We start from the raw sequence: 21242 nt of genomic DNA on the forward strand, positions 1-21242 counted from the left end.
TCATTTCTAAATATAAAGCAACTAGTATGATAAGACGGCTGCATAGAAACTTCAGTAACCAAATGTTAATTTGCCCTAGGTCTCATTATCTATATTCTGATGCAGACAGCTGCATCTTACTGACTCATGCAGCGTGACTTTCTCTTATTTATTTTTTTCCCCCGCCCTGTGAATTTTGCACTTTTCTGTTCATGGCCTAGTTTCTTTAGGTAGTTGAAACTCAGCTAGCGTGGAGCATCTATGGTTGGATTCCTCATGAGCGCTGGGTCCCCAAGGACCACTTTGACCAAAAGACAACTTGAAGACTCTTCAGCAATGATCTGGGTTTTTTCTTCAATCCCCTCCTTCAAGGTTCAGGAATGCTGAACCACCTTGAGCAGTACCTGTCTCATTGAATAGACTCCTCACTGACAGGGACATCCCCTCACTTCTGCAGTGACTCACATTCTCTGTGGCAGTGTGGGTTGCTGTAACAGCATAAAGAGATACTCCACATCATGCTCTGTGCCACCTAAGGTGAGGGCCATGGAATCACAGAATCATTAAGGTTGGAAAAGACCTCCAAGAGGATTTGGAGGCCTCTTTTAGAGGCCATCCAAGATCACTAAGTCTAACCTTTGACCAATTACCACCAAGCCCACTAAACTACATGATGAAGTGCCATGGCTACTGGAACTATAAGCAGTGGTCTTAAAGTAACTCAGAGTCTCTTAAAAGCTCAATAGAAAATGTGCAAACTATTGTTTAAAGGCAAAAAAATCTAGATACAAATTTTTAAGAGAAGACCTCCATACACTTCCTGCTGTCCCTGGCTTATCTGCTGTGACTACCAGATGTCAAATTCACCAAGAGATATTTGAAGGAAGATTAGCAAAGAGTTCAGTGGTGTTCAAAGCCAGGTTAGATGGGGCTCTGAGCAGTCTCATGTAGTGGAAGGTGTCCCTGCCCATAGCAGGTAGTGAAACAAGATGGTTTTAAGGTTCCTTCCAACTCTACTAAACTTGCAGGAACTAGAGTAGGGAGATGAAAGTTAAGCCAGCATACCCTCCAACAGTTGGTAACAACTACTTGAAAGCATTATTGACACATGTCAATCTAGGGAATGCTGTTGGCCCTACGGCTCTTCCCCAGTGCTGCACTAGCACAGAAATCCTCTGAAAGGTCATGTTTTCATTGTGCATTTACACAGAAATCCTTGAAATGGTCAAGTGCTTTTTTTCTTATATATTTTATGTAGCAAAAAGCAAGGATAAAGTTTCAATGTAGAAATTCTGAGGCTTCCTAGAGGAGCAATGTGACTTACATCTGCTTGGCTTTCCTCTGTGTTGCTCAGTTTGCAATTGTCATTCTTTCTAATCAGTTTTTTTTGTTTAATTTTACTTCATTTTAGGCTCGGATGGGATTGCCAGAGGTCACCATAGGGTTACTTCCAGGTGCTGAAGGCACCCAGCGACTCCCCAGACTGATTGGAGTACCAGCTGCTCTGGATATGATCACTACAGGTGAGTGATGTGTCTGTAAGAAGAACATGGCATTGAATTATACCAGCTTGGTCTCAAAACCAGGAATCTCTTACCTGTGAAGCTGCTTGGGTTGTAATTCTACTTCCTTCCACCCATGAGGGGCTAATTACCAGCTGCACAAGTTATTTGCTCAGATGGAAAAGAACAAAATTGCCCATCAGGCTCCACTGCAGTCACCTTATTTCTCTTTTTATGGCAGGAAAACACATTCCAGCAACTGAAGCACTGAAGCTGGGCTTGGTTGATGAAATTGTGGAAGAAAACACCATTGAGGCAGCAATCCGTTTGGCAAACAAAGTGATTGGTGAGGAACAAATTGTAGCAGTGCCAGGAAATAACTGGTGATGTTTCAGGGCTGAAAAGAGTCAAAACAAAGCCCGCCAGTTTGTTCCAATTTATATGCTCCATTCTTGAGTTTTGGCATCCATGTAAGATAGAATTAATTGCAGAATTGCAGAATTGCTTCCTGTTATCTGAAGTGAAAAAAATCAAATGCTGGAAAGCTGCAGAAGTTCATGTGAGATTCAGAGAACAGATACATATCAAGTCCTCCTGCTTTTTAATTGTATATCCAAACTCACACGCTCCTCTGGGATGCTGCACTCTCCAGGTTTTGGGGAATAAGTGCTCTATCCATATATAGTTCTGGATCCCAGCTGGCATTGTGCACATTCTGGTTGCACCATCCATAATGGCTGAGCAAAAATAACTTTCTCCCTGTAGTGGAGGGGCTGGCACATCCTCTGCTCAATTTAATGATCCATGGTCTGCAAGTGACTCTGTCCCTAATCCTTTGGGTGTCATGTAAAAAAAAAATGGCCAATGCAGATAGGAGGAATGGGGAGAGATTTTTTTTCCCCATCTTAGAAATAACAGAATCAAATTCACTGGAGTTAACTTAGGAAGCGGAACATTCCTTGTGCAGCATGAGGAATGTTGCCTTGAAAGAAAACAGGGCATTTTCCCACTACTGACCTCCTTGTACCTCTGGAACCTGACCACTGAATTTCATCTGGAGCTCTGTCACAATGAGATGAATGCAGGAAAGTGAAATAGCCTTTCTGCTCTGATCACATGGCATTTACAGGCAATGCTGTTCCAAGCTGGGGTGTTGGTTTTGTTCCTTCACTTCTCTTCACTACAGACAAGGCCCCTTCTCCATGCTAGAAGCTGAAGCAGCCTAAGCTTTGTCCTAGATGACAGTGCACCATATTTTAAGGTACTTCAAAAAATGGACTCTTCTTAAATATCAGTGTCTTGTATACTTCCTCATACCTTGAGATGTACCAGAGCTGCCAAGGTATTCTTTGGCTGGGTTTTCTATAGCAGATGCCCATCCTTCTCACAGTATTCATACCACAGTATGTTAGGGCTTCATTTTCTAGTGCAGAATCAATGACATAAGCAGTCCTCTTTTCTTTTTCCTGTATGTCATCAGACTAAATAGAATTCCTTAGCAAGAGATGGGTGATGTATTTCACTGCTGCTTCTAAGAAAAACAAAGGTACTTTGGTTTGCTGGGTTTATTTGTTTTGAATGAGAATTCTCCATCTGATGGGAGAGTAGTGAAATATTACCACTCTTCTAGGCAAATTAACCCAACAAACAGTGCTCCCTGTGATGTACCCTCTGGGCTCTGAATGATGCTTTGCACACGATCTATGGCAGTACTGATGGCAGCAGCAGCAGCAGCAGTGTGTCATGAATGAGTAATGGATACATTGCTGGAACTGGCAAACCAGAAAACATTCTGGATTTCAACAAATGCTATGTACAAGTGGGTGAAGTTTAGATATTTGCATGCTTGTTTCTTCCGTGACAGACATTGTGCAGTGGCTGACAGTTGTGAAAGCCAGTTTGGCCTTAGAGGAGACCCTCAGGAAGGAAGCATTGGCCACACTATTTCTCAGGGTAAATTGCTTTCTAGAGCTTATATCCACTACCAATACTAGCAAAATCCTGTTCTTTAGCGTCCTCTTCTTTGGAAATTGCAACTACCATTTTTTTAAAAATTATTATTATTATTATTTATTTATTTATTTGATTTTTTTTAAAATATTTTTTGAGTTGTATAAGCATACAAGGATCCTGGCTCAATGTCCAGCAGGTAGCCTGTCCCAGTCTTACTCATTATTAGATTTTCAATCTGTTTATTGCTAGTTTGAGTTATCCCAGCAAAAATGAGTAATATCATTGATGGTGTTTCACATCACACTATATATCAGCTCCCACAGGACTTTAAAAATGCTTTCAGACTCTTTCCAACAGCTTTACTGGCATTTAAAGTACATGTTTTAACAGTGAAAACACTGGTGAGCCAGCTCATCTATTTCTTTCCTGCTTGAAAAATTTCTCATTAGACCCAGCAGAAGACCATGACAAGTTTTGATGCACCATTTACCCTCAGGTTATCTAATAATTTGAAAGATTGGTTTACCCAGGGCCTGTATGTTCCTTTTGAGCCATTCCTTGCTTTGGTCTTTGCCTAAAGTTAGTAATTTTCCTGTCACACAAAGGCAAGGCAGCACCTTCATCTTTATTCATCAAGCACTAACAGGGCTGCAGAAGAGATGACAGTCTTATATAGCTGGTCTGGAGTTTGTTCACATGGAGTTCTGTTTTCAGTGAATGTTTTTCAGATAATAAAACCAAAGTGAATGTACCAAAAAAATGTCATCACAAAATTCTGCTGGCTTTGTGTGGCATGCAGCATTTTGTTTCTGATGAGATTTTTTTTAACATGAAGCTACAATTGCAGACTTCTTACAGAGCAGTCTGGCTAAATAACTAGTGTTGTCACCACTGGAATTTCTATTCCTGGGAAGGCTGTACTGCAAGATAACTCTCAAAGAATCAATTCAGAAATAATTTTCTTCCAAAGCTTTCTTAGTGCTGGGGCTGCAGTATCTCATGGCAAGAGATCAGTCTCAAATGACTGCTTTACTGTATCAGGGGTCCTTGATTACTGTTGTGATACACAGCTGACAGAGCTACTTTTATGGCATGTTGGGAGAGCATTCTCATCCATACATTCTTATGGATTGTTCCTAATGAAGAACACCTTCAAAAGATGCTCTGAAACAGTAAGTGGGTGTACGAATACACAGAGGCAATTACTGATTCAGAGTTAGATTTTTTATTGAAAGCCAGTATTTATATATTGCAGATAGGAAGTGAGAATAATTCCCTGACTTCTCTAGGCAAACTGGCTTCTCCAGGCTAAAGAAAACATTTCTGAAGGCATTTTTAAAAAGGAATAGACAGGAATTAAATCCTTGGGGACAAGGAGAATGTCCTTTCATTAAATGTGCTTGATGATCACTGCAGTAATCCAAAGCTGCATTTCAGGCTTTTCCCAGCTGATGGCATCACAAAATTGACAAATGGCTGGAACTGCTGGTGGCAGTCATCAACTTGCAGCTCATCCTGCACACTTCTGGTTGGACTGCTCTGGTCTTCCTCAGCTGGAGGAGAAATTGGCTTTTGGCCTCTACACAGCAGACTTTGAAACTCTCCATATACACCCCTTGTTTTTCTGACCTCATCTGCTGATTGACCTCAGAGCAAAGCAGTACCAATGCCTTGCACCAAAGAGCCAAGGAAAACCAGAGCAATTTGGAGTAGCTCAAGTCCCCCAGGTATTAATCTGTGTGGAAAGATGATGAGTTTCTGCCTGTAAGCTGCTGGGAACTGCTGCAGAGGAAGCAGTTGTTCCTTCTGAGGCACATCAAAGCCAGGGGCGGAACAGATGCCGCTGGTGGGTAATTGCATCCTTGAAATGGAGGCTGGAGGAAAGGCTTTCCTTTAGAGCTGCAAAGCCTTTCTGTGAATCATCTCTGCCAAGATGCACAATATCAAAAAACATTTTAATCTCTCCCCAGGGCTCAAGGTTCTGGCTGACACCTTCCTTAGACAGAGGCATAGCCAAGTGTCCTTTGGACACAAACTGAGTTTGTGAAAGGTCTGACATGGCCTGGACTTGTTTCTGATAGCCTGAGGGGCAGTGGCCAGGCTCAGCTTTATTCCTCAAAAATTCACAAGCAGTTCCCTGCACGAGGAAGAACATTAGGCTGACCCTTTCTCTTGCATGTCCCATCCCATAGTATCCCAAAGGTTTACAACTCTGGGATGATATTTCTTTCTTTAAATAACATAATATTTGATACTGTATGCATATGTGGTGCATTTGCTGACACAAATTTTATAGACTCAATCTGTCCTTTGTGTCACCTGGACTAAAAACCTGGCAAACAAAGCAGGAGTCTGTGTTATCTCATGTGTGGATAGTGCTTTTCCTGCAGCACTGATGTCTGACACTGTTCATCATCTTCCTGCTGCTTTGCTTTCAGAAATCAAGCTGCAGGTGTCCCACACTGATCTCTTCTTCCCAGATTTGGATTCTGATAATTCTTTCCTGATCACAAACATGTCGTGTATTCTTATTGGCATTGCAGAAGCTATAATACTGCATAGAGGTGGTGTGGAAAATCTATTTAGTTTGCAGCTAAAATGGGAGTTTTATTTCAGGACCCTGAGTTATTTTTTTCAGTCTGAGGAACTGTCTTCTGTCCCCCATCAGTATTTGTGCTTACAGTATTATTTGCTGTCTGAAGACCAAGCTTAAAGGCTCCCAATGGTATTCCTTTTTTACCAGCCCTTTCCACTGGATGTCATATGAAGTCCCTTGATCTGCCCAATCTTCCAGCCATCAGATCAGTTTTCTGGGACAAGCCTGAGCTTTCCTCTTCTGATGGAATATAACCCACTATTTAAATGCTAAATAAAGAACTGCAGATAAAGAGCATTTCTGGGTTAAAAACTTAGAGGCAAAAAAAATTATTCCAAAATAAAGAAACATTATCCTGACTAAATCCTGCAATACTGGCTGATACAAATTATATCCACTGTCAATGTGAAACTATTTTTATGAACTCTGATTACAAGGGAAGCTACTTACACAGTGAGTGATCATCTTTTTCTGCTCACTAAGAGGCTTAATTAAAAAACCTGAGCTCTGAAGACCTTTATTACAAGAAATCAGTTTAATAACTCATCCTGGAAACTTGTATTTCTGTTTCTCCTAAGCATTGCTCAGTCTTGGAGAAAGAGCTAGAGTCAGGACATGTTCCTCAGGCAACTATGCCTGTAGTGCTGCCATTATTCCTGCTCTTCAGTATCCCCTGCAGGATTTCCTGAGTCTTCTGCTGGGGCATTGACACTGCCCTGTCAGTGAAGAAGAGAGGGGAACAGGAAGAGAAAGGGGAGCCGCATGCAATATGCCACCTTGGAAGGAAGTGTGCCCCCCTGGCAGAGTTCATCTAAGAGCCCACAGCAATGTGACATTGTCCCCAGAGAGCTTCAGCACAAGGTTCTCAGCCCATCACCTGACTTTGCTGGCAGTCCTGGCTGCTTCTGGGAACAGCAATCCATGCAGTGCCATGCTACAGTTAATGATCTGAATATGTCGTGATGACAACAGGGTCTTTGTGAGAACTTTGCAGTATCAAGGGGATACATCCCGAATTGCTGATCTTGATCCTCCCTGGTCTTTATTGATCAAGCTGCCATTAAGAGCAGAGCAACTCCTGAGTATGGCCAGGCCTGTACTTAAAAAGAAGACAGAGAATTTTGGCATCTGAAATGTAACTAAGTTCTCTCAATTAAGATCCTTTCTAGGTATCACCATAGCAACCTCTCTCTGTAATGAATTTCACATATTTGTGTGTCTGCTTGATTCATCCCTTACTGACACAAACATGAACTTTCCCTTGTTATTCATTTGCTGCCCAGCTCATGCTGAGTGAGATCTCCTTTTGGTTAGTCCCAAAGGGACTTGAGGGGCTCCTTCAGTCAGGGAAGAAGTCAGGGTGTGTTTTCCACTCTCTTGTCAATGTCTGGGTCAGGCCTGTGGCTGGAATGCCTCTGGTTAGTGTCAACTGGGTCCTGAATACTAAACAATACTGGAGGAAAGCTTCATTAATGAAGCCTATAGAAAGATCCATACGAATGTAGCAGCTGGGACTGTAGAGGGAGAGAACTGGAAAGTCAGGGCACTCTGAAGCTGAGAAAAGGAAGGAGACAATTACTTTGAAAATAAAGCCTTACTTTTTTTGGAGTATGAGAAGGGACTTGAAAAATCGTAATTGTCAGAGCAAACAGAAATAAGGAGAAGTGTCAGAAGCTTTAGTTCTAGACCCAGCTCACTGTGCCATGCAAGCCCTAACGCAGGGGGAGTTGGAGAAGAGACAGACTGCCTTCCCAACCTGTAGAAAAGGGTCTGGAAGTCTGAAAAGGCTGCATCTGAAAAGATGCGGGTGCTTTGTTGTGTAACTCCATTTCTCTCCCACCAGGTCAGCCCCTGGGACCCCGCAGGCTCAGCCTTAAGCCAGTTCCCAGACTGCCCAACATGGAAGCGTTTCTGCAGGAGGCTCTCATGAAGGTGAAGAAACAGGCGCGGGGGTGCCTGGCTCCGGAGCTGTGCTTCCAGGCCGTGCGAGCCGCCACCGAGAGGCCCTTTGCCGAGGGGGTGCGGCGGGAGCGGGAGCTGTTCGGGGTGCTGCTGACCTCGGGGCAGGCCCAGGCGCTGCAGTACGCCTTTTTCGCCGAGAGAGCCGTGCACAGGTGGGCAACTCCCAGCGGAGCCTCCTGGAGCAGCGCTGCCCCGCAGCCCGTGCGCCAGGCAGCCGTCATAGGTAAGGACAGGGAGCTGCCGGGGTGGGAGTCCCTTAGCCAACAGCTCAGCCGGGAGTCCCCAGCAGTCACTCACACCCATCGCAGCCACAGATACTTCACACCCACTGCTGAAGTTGTCACTACCCTGGGAAGCTCCAAATTCAGATGGCAGATCGCATGCCGCTAGATTAGCGCCTGATGTCGCCTCTTCCTTTGGAAGAATAGCTTTCTTTTATTTCAGAGACAGCTTCGTGTGCGGACCATAAGCAGTCTACTCCCTTTTAAGCACCGAGACCTGGCTTTGCTTCGTTCTAGAAGCAGGTCTGTAGGAAATTCTCCTCCTCCTGGTCTAGTTTTGTACTGCAAGTGCATGTGCTCAGAGTCACTCAGGGATATATTAATACAAAAATGTTTTGACAGCTGTATTTTAAGAAGATTTCATCTCACTGGGATCCACTCCTGCCATTTTGTAGCCCAGCAAGATAATGCCTTCATTAATTTTTTATAAGAGCAATTTAAATAAAACCTTCAATGCACTGCTGAGATTAAAAAAAAAATATATTTCAGCTCTTGCTGTTGATAGTAGCACTCAAAAATGGTTAGACAAGTAATGGAGCACTTGGAAAACATCCATTCTGTTTCAAGGAAATCTTACCAGATCAACAGTGTTTTGTTTTTTGTTTTTTCTGGGTGTTTCTCAGGGCTCTTGAGCTGTCTGACAACTCATTTCAGGCCATAGAGATTTTTTTTGAAAGTTCTCTTCATTAGCTGCTATGCCATATTTTTAATAGAAATGGCTTTTTAAACATTGGTCCACAAACCCTGTGAGAAGGATCTGTGGCTGTTAAAGCATTCGGGTAAAGAGGCATTAATTATTACCAAATTTATTCTATGACTTGAAGAGCATAGAAGTTTGGACATGCACTTTTGTCAGTCCCAGACAGGTCAGTCCTGCAGTGCGTGCTTTTTGACAGGAGGGCTCCTGTGGAGTTTGGGGGAATGACCAGGTGACCAGGAGGGACATTCTCTGCTCTGTGCTGCTAAACCATGCCAGAACAACACACTTGCAAAGATCTAATCACAGTGACAGTTTAGCCAGAAGGGCTGTTAGAGCTGAGCTGCCTATTTTGGGGCTGTAACTGAGCTAGAAGGAATTCTGAGGACAAATGCAACCTCTATTAGAAAGTTTCTACTAGAAACATAATCTGTACTTTGTATCCAGGCAGAATTGGCAGGGCTGCATGTCTATTCCATTGAATTAAATATTTGCCACTCATCTCTGGACAGATTTCTGAATTACGGTCTGAGATTGCCCCAACCTCACCCCCAGATTTTAGTGTTTTCATAGCTGATTACAGACCATGCTCAATTTAACTCCTCCTTCTTCAGATAAAATAAACTAAGTGCCTTGATACTTCTGCTGCAAAGCACAATCTGTCACTCTCTGGTCTTCATACCCTAAACTTTCCCAAATTTTTCAACACTTCATAAAATGTGCATAGCCAAAGTCAGAACAGCATTCCGGGAGTAATTACACCAAGACTAGGTACCAAGATGTTTCTTCCTTGCTCCTGCTTAGTATCCCCAGGGTAACTGCCAACCTTGATACTAGCCAGGTCCAACACATCCAGTAAATTATCTACTGGCAGGGAGCAGCTGCACCCCAGGATGGGGAGCCAGTGGCAATAATGGGGGCAGAACAACAGAATCCTTGAGACAAGAAGGCACCTCTAAATGTCATCTTGTCCAGCATCTCTACTCACATGGGGTCACCTAGAGCTACTTTCTCAGGACCATGTCCAGATAGCTCTTGAACATCTCCAAGGATGAGGACTCCACAACTTTTTTGGGCAGCCTGTGCCAGTGCTCAATCAGCCCCACACTAAAAATAATGGTTTCCTTTTTTTCAGATGGAACTCCCATGTTTCAGTTTGTGCCCATAACCTCTTGTTTTATCACCAGAGGCCACTTGAGTCTGGTGTCATCTCCTTTACCAGATACCATTCTCTGAGGTGTTTATATATATATGGGTGAGATCCCCCAAGCCTTCTCAGTGTTGAAGTCACAGCTCACTCAGCCCTTCCTCATGAGACATACTCCAGTCCCTTAATCATCTTATTCGCCCTTCACTGAACTCACTCCAATCATTCCATATCACTCTTGTACTGGGGAGCCCAGAAGTGGACCCAGCACTCCAGTTGTAGTCTTACCACATAGAGGGGCAGGATCACTTCCCTCAAGCTTCCAGCAAGACCCCTCCTGACATGACTCCACATACCATTGATCTTCTCTGCCACAAGGTCATACTGCTGCTCAGAGTCAACCTGGTATCCACCAGCACTCCCAAACCCTTTTCTGGGGAACTGCTTCCCAGCAGCCAGCCCCCACTCTGTACCATTCCTCCCCACATACAGGCCTTTACACTTCCCTGTTCCTGAAGGTCCTGTCCACTCATTTCTCCCTCTGGATGGCAGCACAACCCACTGCTGCATCAACATTTACAGTACCTCAGCAAGGCAGGTAGGGCAGGCCCAGAGGTCATGGCCAGGACCTACTGGGAATACAAGTGATCAAGCAAAGTTCCCAGGATAATGCAGGTCCAAGGTAAAAATAGGAAGGCAGGCTGAGGTCTGGATCAACAGTGGTCATAGCCACAGCAAGCCACCAGAACTCCTCCAAGGAAGCTTAAGAAGTGGTTACAAGCCCAGGTCTGAGCTTAAACAGGGCTCAGAGGCAATGGGCAGTCCAGGTGAGTGGAGGCTCCAGGTGTGGCTGGTCAGGGACACATTAAATTCCATCAGTGCACTCAGGGCCTTGACACTCACCCAGACTCCAGTCCTTGCTGAATCACTGCTCCTATTACACAGCCCCTGTATCCCACCAGTAGAGCTTGCTTTTCTTATGCTCTTGTTCATGTCATACTTCATTTCATGTGACATATCTTATCTTGGAGGTTCTTGATCTTGACCTCCTTTTAACCCTGAATCCCACACCAAAGTGTCACTGCTTTCTATCACTTCTTTCTGCATCTTGTTGTGCTTTTTTTCCTTCCTCTGGAAGGTTTCCCTCATATTTTGCCTTTTCATGTAAGTGAAATTGTAAGTCCATTAGAGACAGGCAGAGAACATGCCAACATAATTGTATTTTTTCTTTCAGGCTACTTTAACAAAAAGTCATTCTCCACACAGTACAATGCTCTACAGTGTTTTGTAACTTCATATTTTTGATCTGAAGTACATCCCTGCAGCACCAAAAATCAAAATCCTAGGGATGATTTTTGAGGGACTGATACCTTTTAAAATAGTGCTGCTCATCCATGCAAGTATTGAGTCTACCTGGGTGACCCAGGGTCTCTGTTCTGCAGAGAGAGACTGCAGAGAGGAGGGCAGTCAGATAAAGATGCTGCCTCAATTTAGGCTCTTCAGAAATCATGCAGACCCCACATTCCCACAGACAGAGCTGAGCAGTTTCACACACTAAACCTATATTGCATTATGCTGCCGCTTCCATCTTTTATTGCTGCACAGGGAGAAGCAACTGAGAAGATCATGTTGACTTTTTCATGTCGACTTTTTGTTTCCTTGGCTTTTGTTGTTCTGAGCTCTCAGCTGCCATCTCTTTTTACTTTCTCTGGTTCCTCAGCACCCAGAAAGAAGGTTCTTTTCTCTCTGTTCCTTGCAACTACATCTCCCCACAGCTCCCTGCTTGCCTGGAGTATCACATTATTTCTGCTTGAAACCAATACCCTGAAACAGAGAAAGCAGCAGCCCCAGCCTGCAACAGCCCATCACTGCCAAGTGCTTATTGTTGTTTTTATCAGGAAAACCGGAACAGTCCTTGCATATTTTTACCGATCTATAAAAGATTATTTCAATTGCCAGGCATTTTAACGTCCAAATATTCATTATAGTTCAGAGTGTTTTCCACTGATCAGTATTTCTGTAATGTGTGACAGTACATGATCTGCCTTGTACATATTTCAAGTTCTTTTGTTTTGAAATTTGTATTTTAAAGTCCTTTAATTAATTTTGTATGGTTTTTCATATTCTAAGTACTTCACATGACAGATAAATAATTAACCATCATTATTCACTCAACTTGCCCAGCAAATGGATTTGTCATACCCATATTTGGCCTGAAATTACATATGCACAAGTATAGTTTTAATTATATGTCAAAGCTTCATTTCACAATAAAAGACCAGGACCAGGATGGCTGGGCACTGTTCTTGCCTCCTGAAGCAGTTTTCAGTCTTTTTCGGAAAGATGTGCCTTGAACATGAAAATAGTCCCCTGCATTGAAGATGAGAATATAGGGATTTTCCTGGTTTGGGGGAAGGGAGAATACTATTGGGTAAGAAAATGGAACATACAGCAGAAATTCTGGAGCAGTTCCTTGCCATGTTTCAGTCTGTGTGATCTGAGCTGAGCATGAGACATCTCCCTTCTTCTTTCTTCCACAGCCTTTTACACGTGTAAGGCCTAATGATTCCCTGCCATTTTATTTTGCTCTAACATATTCCATAATCTTCCTAAGATCACTTGACTTTCTGAGTTGCAAAAGAGGAGTCTTCAGAAATGCCTTTTTCGCTGCTAGATAGCCAAAGCTCTCCTTAGTTTTATAGTCCACTTTTAGAAAATATTTCCAGGGGAATCATGCTGTGCGAGCTCTAATGTAACAAACCCCTTGGGGCTTTCATTACTCTCTCTGCCAGCTTCATTAAACATCATTTCATACAGGCCATTGCAGAGTTCTGTAGGAAGTTGAGAGACAGCTTTTCTAGGTCAGAAACAAGCTTGGCAAGCTCATATCTTATCTATAAGCCTGTTCCCGTGGCCTAGAAAGCATAGTACTACAAGCATGTGTGCCTGTCTCTCATGGGATGGCTAAAACCTACATGGAGTACTCATGATGAAAGCAACCAGGGGAATCACCTGGCACCACTGCAGAGCTTCCCCGGGAAAGAAGCTTTGGGAACATCTGCTCACAAAAGAGGTTTCGATTTAGGAAAAGGCAGTGTGTTCATATGGCAAGAGAATCACTGAGATTTCAGTCATGAAACTGAAGCTGGGAGGATCAGGAGTGCCTAAGACCTAGGACGTGTGGAGAACTTGGAAATTCTAGAGAAACCCTTGGCCTCCACGGTGGGAAGGAAGAGACTTGAAGAGGGAGCTATGTGGAACCACAAACACTTCAGCTTGATGTCTAAAGACAGCCTGACAGATGGAGCTGGGTTTGGGGGGTGAGTTACCCTCCTGCATTGCAGGAAGAAAGCACCTCGTGTGGCTCAACAAAGCCAGGGAAAACCTGTCCCTAATTGTACTTGGTCCCACATCAAAGGCTCTGGAGAGTGAGCACAGTGGGAGCAGCTACTCATGTTCACGTTTTTTTCAGTCAGCAAACCATAGACACTGAATTACTAAGAGTTGATTCATGTTATTCTAGATTTATTTTCAAATTAGTTTTCAGCAGAACTTGATTATGAAGTAGAAAATCTAATTTCCTAGAAAGGAACTTCAGCACTTGCTTGGGAGTGTAATGATGGTTTGTAAGCAGGCTGCCAGCTAGTGATGCCAGTAAAAACTATTTTCTGGTGGCTAAGCAGAGAATGTTTGAAATGTCTTGTGTGCATACAAGCTGAAGGTGGGCAAAACTAAACCAAGAGTGTGCAGCATGCAGGAAAAACATCTTACCTTGTCTGACCTTGGCTGCTGGAATTTGTTTAAATCATGACATAATTTCAGCTCTTCTTTACAAAGCTGATTTAGACAAAATTTTTAATCCCCTTGTTTCTGTTTATTTGTTGAGCTGACATCCATTTGTAAACCTGAGATTAAAAAAATCATTTTTACAGAATTATAACAAACCTATACTTTGGTTGCTGCTTTATTTACGATATTAATAATCCTCCCATTCAGAGGCTTCGCACTTTCAAAGCTGGTAAAATTGTGCTGACCTTCCCTCACTAGTTTGAATTAATTTAGTTGGAAAAGCCTCCACTGTGGGAGAGCAGGATCAGTGGTGTGGGTTGTGTGTCACAGGAAAGTGCAGCTTCATTTAATGTCACAGAGGATAGAACTGGTGCAAGGGATCAAGGCAGTAATCTCTACACTGATATTGCTGGGGGTATGGAGCTGGGGGTAGCACATTTACAGATCCTGGAGGAAAAAATTACAGTATGAATGGATACTCAGTTACGGGGATTCTCAGCAAGAGTTTTAACTGTGTGGTTGGACAAGAAAGACTGACTTAGAGAATCTTCAGAAGTTAGGAATGGCCTGTGTTGGAGGACTTGAAGAGTTCCTGGTGGGCAGAGATACCTGACAGAAAGTGAACAGCAGGCAAAAGGCTACTGATGTGGCAGCATGGTTTAAAAGAAGAGAGAAGATGTTGGAACTAGATTAAGAACGCTGTGTTAGTTCTAGTTTGACCAGGCACTGAGAGACACGTGAGACATTAGAGACAAAGTTTAGAGCAGTTCAGCATCCAAGTCTTCACAGAAATAGCAGCCAAAATTTTTTTTTTGCTTCAAAGATAACGCAATGAAGCGCAGAGGGAGAAAAGGAGGGAGACAAAGAGGAAGCTTGGGAGCATGAGGGAGAAACCGACTCTTGGAACTTTGCTGGTGTCAAACTCTCTAGAGGGGTATATCTGCCCAATGCCCATAACAGACCATCTCACAGGAACAGTGAGGCACTGATACCCTCAGGGTGATATCTTGCTTTGAACCTGCCTGCAGAAGGCAGTAACAGGGTTTCAGCTGTAACTCAGAGCTTCTGTCTCTGATCCCCAGGTTCTCACTCCTCGATGACCCTGGTTTCCATAGGTATAAAACTTTGCAGAGATAAGACATGAATTACACGGTAGTGCACACTGGGTGAATCCCACTGGCATTTTGTAAGCTTGTGAGGGTACTAACTTGCCTTTGTGCTACCTCTTTTCAAACTTTTATGCTCACTGAAAGAGCAAATTCACCCTCCTTTTTCCCTGTCCTCAATATCTGTTTTCTATGTCTACTCTACTTGTTTTCCAGAGGCCTCCACTTTTTATCCTGGAGATACGAAGGAAATGCCACTGTCAAGAGATTAATTTTCTGTTCATAGTCTTTGATTCTATCTTGCTTTTATCCCTAGGGCTGGGGACAATGGGCCAAGGCATTGTGACTTCTCTGGTTAAGGCCAACATACCTGTGGTAGCCCTGGAGCAGAATCTGGAGTATCTGAACAAGGGAAGAAAAGCTGTGATGCTCCTTTTGGAACGGGAGGCTATGAAAATGGAGGGGGGTGCCCAGACCCTGGATTTCCATAACCCTGCACGTCTCCAGTTCACTGTGGACTTTGATCTGATGCGTGATGTAGATCTCGTCATTGAGGCTGTGTTTGAGAACATGGCACTAAAGAAGGAAATATTCCACAAGCTGTCAAAGATCTGCAAGCCAGGAGCCTTGCTGTGCACAAACACATCAGCCCTGAACATCGATGAAATAGCTTCTGCCACGAGCCGCCCACAGCAGGTCATTGGCACCCACTTCTTCTCCCCTGCCCACGTGATGAGGCTGCTGGAAATCATCTATGGCCGCCACACGTCCCCCACTGCCATCGCCACTGCTATGCAGCTGGCCAAAGCCCTGAAAAAAGTTGGAGTGGTGGTAGGGAACTGTTTTGGGTTTGTTGGGAATCGCATGATGTTTCCGTATGTACAGCAAGCAGTTTTCCTTTTAGAGGAAGGAAGCAAACCAGAAGCAGTAGATCAGGTTCTTGAAGATTTTGGGTTTAAGATAGGCCCTTTCCGCATGTCTGACCTTGCCGGGCTGGATGTGGGCTGGAGGTCTCGGAAGGACCAGGGCCTGACTGGGCCGTCCCTCGCTGCAGGCACACCGGCCCGGCAGCGGCACGGCCAGCGCTACAGCCCCCTGCCAGACCTCCTGTGTGAGCACGGCCGCTTCGGCCAGAAAACCGGCAAAGGCTGGTACCAGTACGAGAAGGCTGGGGGCAGGACAGCCACGCCAGACCCATGGCTCCACAACTTCCTGTCCCAGTACAGAGACACCCATCGCATCAAGACCCGCTTTATAGACCAGGAGGAAATCCTGGAGCGGTGTCTGTTTTCCCTCATCAACGAGGGGTTTGCCATCCTGGCTGAGGGAATAGCATCAGGCCCAGAGCACCTGGATGTCATTTACATCAATGGCTACGGGTGGCCGAAGCACAGGGGTGGCCCCATGTTCTACGCCTCCACTGTGGGGCTTCCCCGCGTGCTGACTAAACTGCAGAAATACTCTGAGGCCCACCCTGATGTGCCTGGGCTACGGCCCAGTGCCTTTCTGAAAAAGCTGGTGGCTGTGGGGAATCCCCCCCTCAAGGAGTGGATGTCCTACCTCGGTCGGCAGAGCCCCAAGCTGTGAATCCTCTGATGGAGGCTGATCTCATGAAACCAGTGCTTCAATTGCACTGCCTCTTCCAATAAAACCCAAAGTGCTACAGGCCCGTAAACAAAGTCACGGGCCTTCCGAGGCCTTTGCAGGGAATAATTTTGGCCAATAATTGATCTCAGTCCCCCACCTGCTGCAGGTCACAACTGCCTTAATCCATCCTTTTGTATCAGGCCCAACCTCACCCACTGTTTCACACCCTGCTGTGTAAAGGCCCATCTCACTTTGCGCTGCTTGCAGTCTGTCTTCGGGGAAAGGCAGGGAGCAGCATTTACAGCCCACAATGCGAATAATGGCTGGAGACGAGAAAATTACCATCACAGTTCAACCAAGACCTGCTGGATCTACCAAATTCTGTCTTCAACCTATTTCCTGGTTTGTTTCGGTTCTTTCCCGTGCAGCCACCTCCCGTCAATTCCCTGGCTCTTCTGCAGCCAGCCAACTGGAACCTGCTCCCTTCCTGCTGCTGGGGGACAGACGGCACAAGGGTGTAGCAGCTTTCAGAGGTAAAGTCAAATGAAGTGGAGAGAGCAGGTCTGGGCAGAGAGCAAGGGGCAGTCCCTTGCTGCCCCCTGGTACTGTCTCTTCTTCCTGCTGCAGAGGAGGCTCTAATAAATGCCAGGAAAGCCACAAATCCATCAGCCTGACTAGCCTACCCTGTGGTGTTGGCTCATGACCGGCCTTCTGCATCCAGACTCCATCCTCTGTTGCCATTATCCCCACCTAGCTTTGTCCAAGCAGAAACATCTTCTGGCATCTCTTCAATGTGGAAATGTGTTGCCATCACTCCTCTCATCTTGCTTGACTACAGCTACCAGGTTTTGGGGCTCAACAGACTCTAATTGAGCAGCTTGAAACACAGCCTGGCACTGACTAGGTTGTCACATGATCAGAGAGTGCACAGGGAAGGGCACAGCACAAGAGCTGTGCAGGCAGGGACTCTGCTTGCAGGCAGGCAGGGAGGTGGCAGATCTCTAGCAAAGGGCAGAGCAGAGTGAGAGGGAGCCAAACCAGCTCCAGACTTGATGCTTTGGGACAAAGTCTCCTATTTCACATGTCTAGTGAATGTATCTTTCAGTCTGGTGTGAGGAATAGGTTGGTCTGTATTCCCTTCTCAGGAATATTGAATGTTTAACTTTTGATTTTAATTTAATAAAATTGCTTTGATTATCTAATGACAGATTATATGGTGTCATGTGAGATGGTGAAAAAAAAGCAAATGTGCTTGATTTTTGTTTTTTCCCCATCCCTTCTCTGCATTGTGGAACTAGACAATTTTCCTGTTTCTGGAGGAGTTTGTGTCTGAAAAGACTGCATGCTTCTTTTGTCTAAATATGTTTTATTTTGCCCTTTGTCTATTCCTGTCCACCAGTGGGTGAGAGAGCAAAACTGAGGGCAGGAAACCCATCAGGAGTTACAAGCCAACCCAAGTGCCTGGTTCCTGGGGGGACTTTTCTCCAGAACTGGAGGAGTCACTCTAGGCCTGGCAGTTTGCCCCAAATCACTCATGTGCCACAGCTGGGAGCCTCTTGGCTCAGAGGTGAAGCACTACTTCCACATGAGCAGGCTCTGCATGACACGTTACACAACATCCCTGGCTGTGCTGGTGGCTGGTCTGTTGTCCCAGGACAGCTCTGACACTATGCCCTACCCAAGCTAATCTCCCTTCTCCTGTGCCTTGAGCTGTGGGGTTCACCTGCACTGGAGATTACCTGGAAAAGGGCAATTCTCTTGCAGCAGGAGGCTGCAGAGCAGAGGACGTGCCCTTCCTCTGGAGCAGTAATGTTATTCCAGGATAACACCAGCTTCTACCCTGGGGTGAAAATGCTTCTCATCACCTGCAGCACCTGTGTGCTGGTGCCTTTGATGGGTCCGTTTCCCTCATCAGGAATTGCTGAGAACAGAGGTTCACACCAGTAATGTCTCTCCTGACAGAAGTTCATTTGTAAATTCGCATCGACCAAAGCAGCCCAGCATCGATCGTTCTGTCTGCCTGACGTCCCAGCAGGCAGCGGTGACATTGCTGCGGCTGCCAGGCCACATTGCCAGCCCCGGCAGGGCGGGGGCGGTGCGGGGAGCCCTGGCCTCTGGCCTGCCCCGCTCCCGGCAGGGCAGAGAGCGCTGGGGGGCAACCACAGCTCCTTGGCCCTCAGCCCTGCAGGGCAGCCTGATCCAAAGCCCTTGGTGCCTGCTGACAAGCAGCCCAAGCAGCAACCAGCTGCCTGTTCTGTGAGCTTCTTCGGTAAACTGTTAACAGCCTTGCACAGTCCCCATCAGCTCAAATGTGCAGTGATGCCAGAAATATACCCATGAGTGAAATGTTTCTTCATTTAACAGGAGAGAACACAGCCTCGCACAGAGGAGAACTTGATAACCACTTGGTACAGGATTAGTTTTCCCACCTGTCTTTTTAAAACCAGTTAACCATTTTTACTCATTAGGGAAATATCTTTTAAAAATGTTTTCCAGGTAAAACCATCCCTACAAGTGAGGAATGTCCCCAGCTCTGCACACTTGCTGTATGTCTGACTATTGCAAGGTATATATGAGCCAAGGTTATACAGTTCTCTGGCATGGTGAGGCTGTGGTGACACACAGCGCAAGCTGGCTCCAGTCCATCCTTAATCTTTGGGCCCTGCTTTTGCTTTCTTGTGGTGTCTGGCTGCACGTCTGTGCTTTCTGAACAGCATGGTGCTTGCTTTCAGTCTGAGGAGATTCAGTGTCAGCCCTGCGAGCACCCGTGGCCTCTCTCATGCAGCTGCAGGATTGTTAGATATCTTTAATTAAGTCGGTGAACTCTGCCAGTGCAGCAGATGCCTCCACTTTCTGCTCAGCCACAGGCATTGTGCAAAACAGTAGCGAATGGGAGTGCACCAAAGGGGAGCATTGCCTTAGCTTTGATCAGAGTCCCCTGCAGCACTGGCCCTTCAAAGGGAGGCAGAGAGCTCCCTGCTTTAGGCTGCTCAGAAGTGCTGTCCTGCAGCGCATGCCCAAATTGGATGCGGTGCTTGGGTCTTGCCAGAAACACCTACCTCTCTTTCTGTAACCTACACTTCACCTTCCTTCTTTATTTCTCTTGAACAGAAAGTGATCTGACAGTCCAGGCTGGTCTGAGAGCACTTCTGGAGGTGAGACAGTGCTGGAGAGGAAGGACTTCATGCCAGCAGAAGTGTCATTCCTCCTTGGGCCAGGGTTCTCATGGGAGCTGAGCTGCATCCTTTGTTTGCTGCTGGCAGGCTCCAAGGAACAGGGGGACATCAGGACAGTGTCAAAGAAACACCTGGATTTGCAATCAGTTTCTCCTCTGTTTGCAAACAGCTGAGCAAGGTCCTAAAGGTTTGCAGATTTCAGTGGGATTTCGGCAAAACAAAGGCAGATAAGCCTCCAGGAGTGTCAGAATACTCTCTCTCCATTTTAATAAACACTGCAGACATTTAAAATGTGCAGACCTGTAAAGATGTCCCACTCCTGGTGACCAGTGCCAAAGGAGGCCCAAAGCCCCTGCTCAGTGCAGCTGGGCACCCATCTCCTCCAAGATAGGCTGAGTCTAATGGTGTAGCCATTCCAGATCTGAGGAGGTGAGGGCACAGCTGGGACAAAGGCATGAGGTGCTGCAGGAAGGGACTGTTGATGAGCAGGAAGGGTCAGCAGTACTGCAGAGACCAGGTCTGCACTGTAAGTCAGGGATCATAGAGGTGGTTCAAAGCCTCAGTGCAACTCTGTGCTCTGTCATTATGACCCATATCCCTTGATCTGACCCATAAAGTGTGATCACAGCCAGATACCAGCAACTTGGCTGTTCTTAAGCCCTTCTTATTGGCAAGAAGCAAATGGTTCTCTCAGCACGCCTTCAAGAGGGTGTACAGGATGGGGACATCTCTGGGACCTATCCAAGGACAGACCCCATATGAACTGTCTTGGAATATTCTGGAGAACACAGAAAAATAATGTTTTGACTGTTTCTGACATAGAGCTATTGGGTATTGTACGAAGATATGGGACTATGAAAATGACCATTTGATTTCTGTTCTAACAGAAAGCTGACTTCAACTCCCAGTGCTGAGCAGAGCAGCAATAAAACTGCAGTTTTCTTTCAAACATAGCAGGGAAACGAGTCTGCCACCACACTTAGGAAACAAATAATGTAGCCACAGCTCAAGATAAATCCAAACTTTAATTTGGCCTAAAGATATGATTGTTGGAAAATAACAATACACTTTAATATGTTTATTAATCAAAATTATGGCTGCTGATTATTTTACAAAATGAAAGACAAGTTTATCAGGGTTTTTTTAAATCACTGTGTGCTTAGAAATAAATGGATTTCTGAATTAGATTAAGTAGTACGATTAAAAAAATAAACAACTAAAACCTGCATGAGCTGTCGACCACGTGTGCAAGCAGCTCAGTGCCCTATTCAATTGTCTCTGGCATTGCAGGGGTGATCTGTGTCCACCTGTCTCACAGACTAGCAAAGAGCTGCACGCTTGGAGCGCCCCAGATCGCTTGTAACCGAGGCTGCTTGCCTGCTGCCCACATTCCCCGGAGGCTGCTGTCAGATGCCAGGGTGACCGGATCCCATTTATCAATCTCGGTGGTGTCTGGAAAGGAGCTCC

General features: G+C 45.4%; 1 protein-coding gene across 13 annotated transcripts in view; it reads left to right on the top strand.

Moving 5' to 3' along the window:
- EHHADH (enoyl-CoA hydratase and 3-hydroxyacyl CoA dehydrogenase) overlaps nt 1-17801 on the top strand; it is a 31916-nt gene extending 14115 nt beyond the window's left edge. For all 13 annotated transcript variants that reach the window (XM_086844379.1, XM_086844387.1, XM_086844386.1 and 10 more), the window contains 4 exons: nt 1391-1502; nt 1723-1827; nt 7874-8215; nt 15329-17801. In XM_086844379.1, coding sequence (XP_086700505.1) covers nt 1391-1502; nt 1723-1827; nt 7874-8215; nt 15329-16599 — 1830 coding nt within the window. In that variant the 3' untranslated portion in view covers nt 16600-17801. The remainder of the gene's footprint in view (nt 1-1390; nt 1503-1722; nt 1828-7873; nt 8216-15328) is intronic.
- Nucleotides 17802-21242: the final 3441 nt, after the last annotated feature.

This window comes from Cyanistes caeruleus, chromosome 10, assembly GCF_971803275.1.
Source record: "Cyanistes caeruleus chromosome 10, bCyaCae1.hap1.1, whole genome shotgun sequence".
Taxonomy (NCBI): Eukaryota; Metazoa; Chordata; class Aves; order Passeriformes; family Paridae; genus Cyanistes; species Cyanistes caeruleus.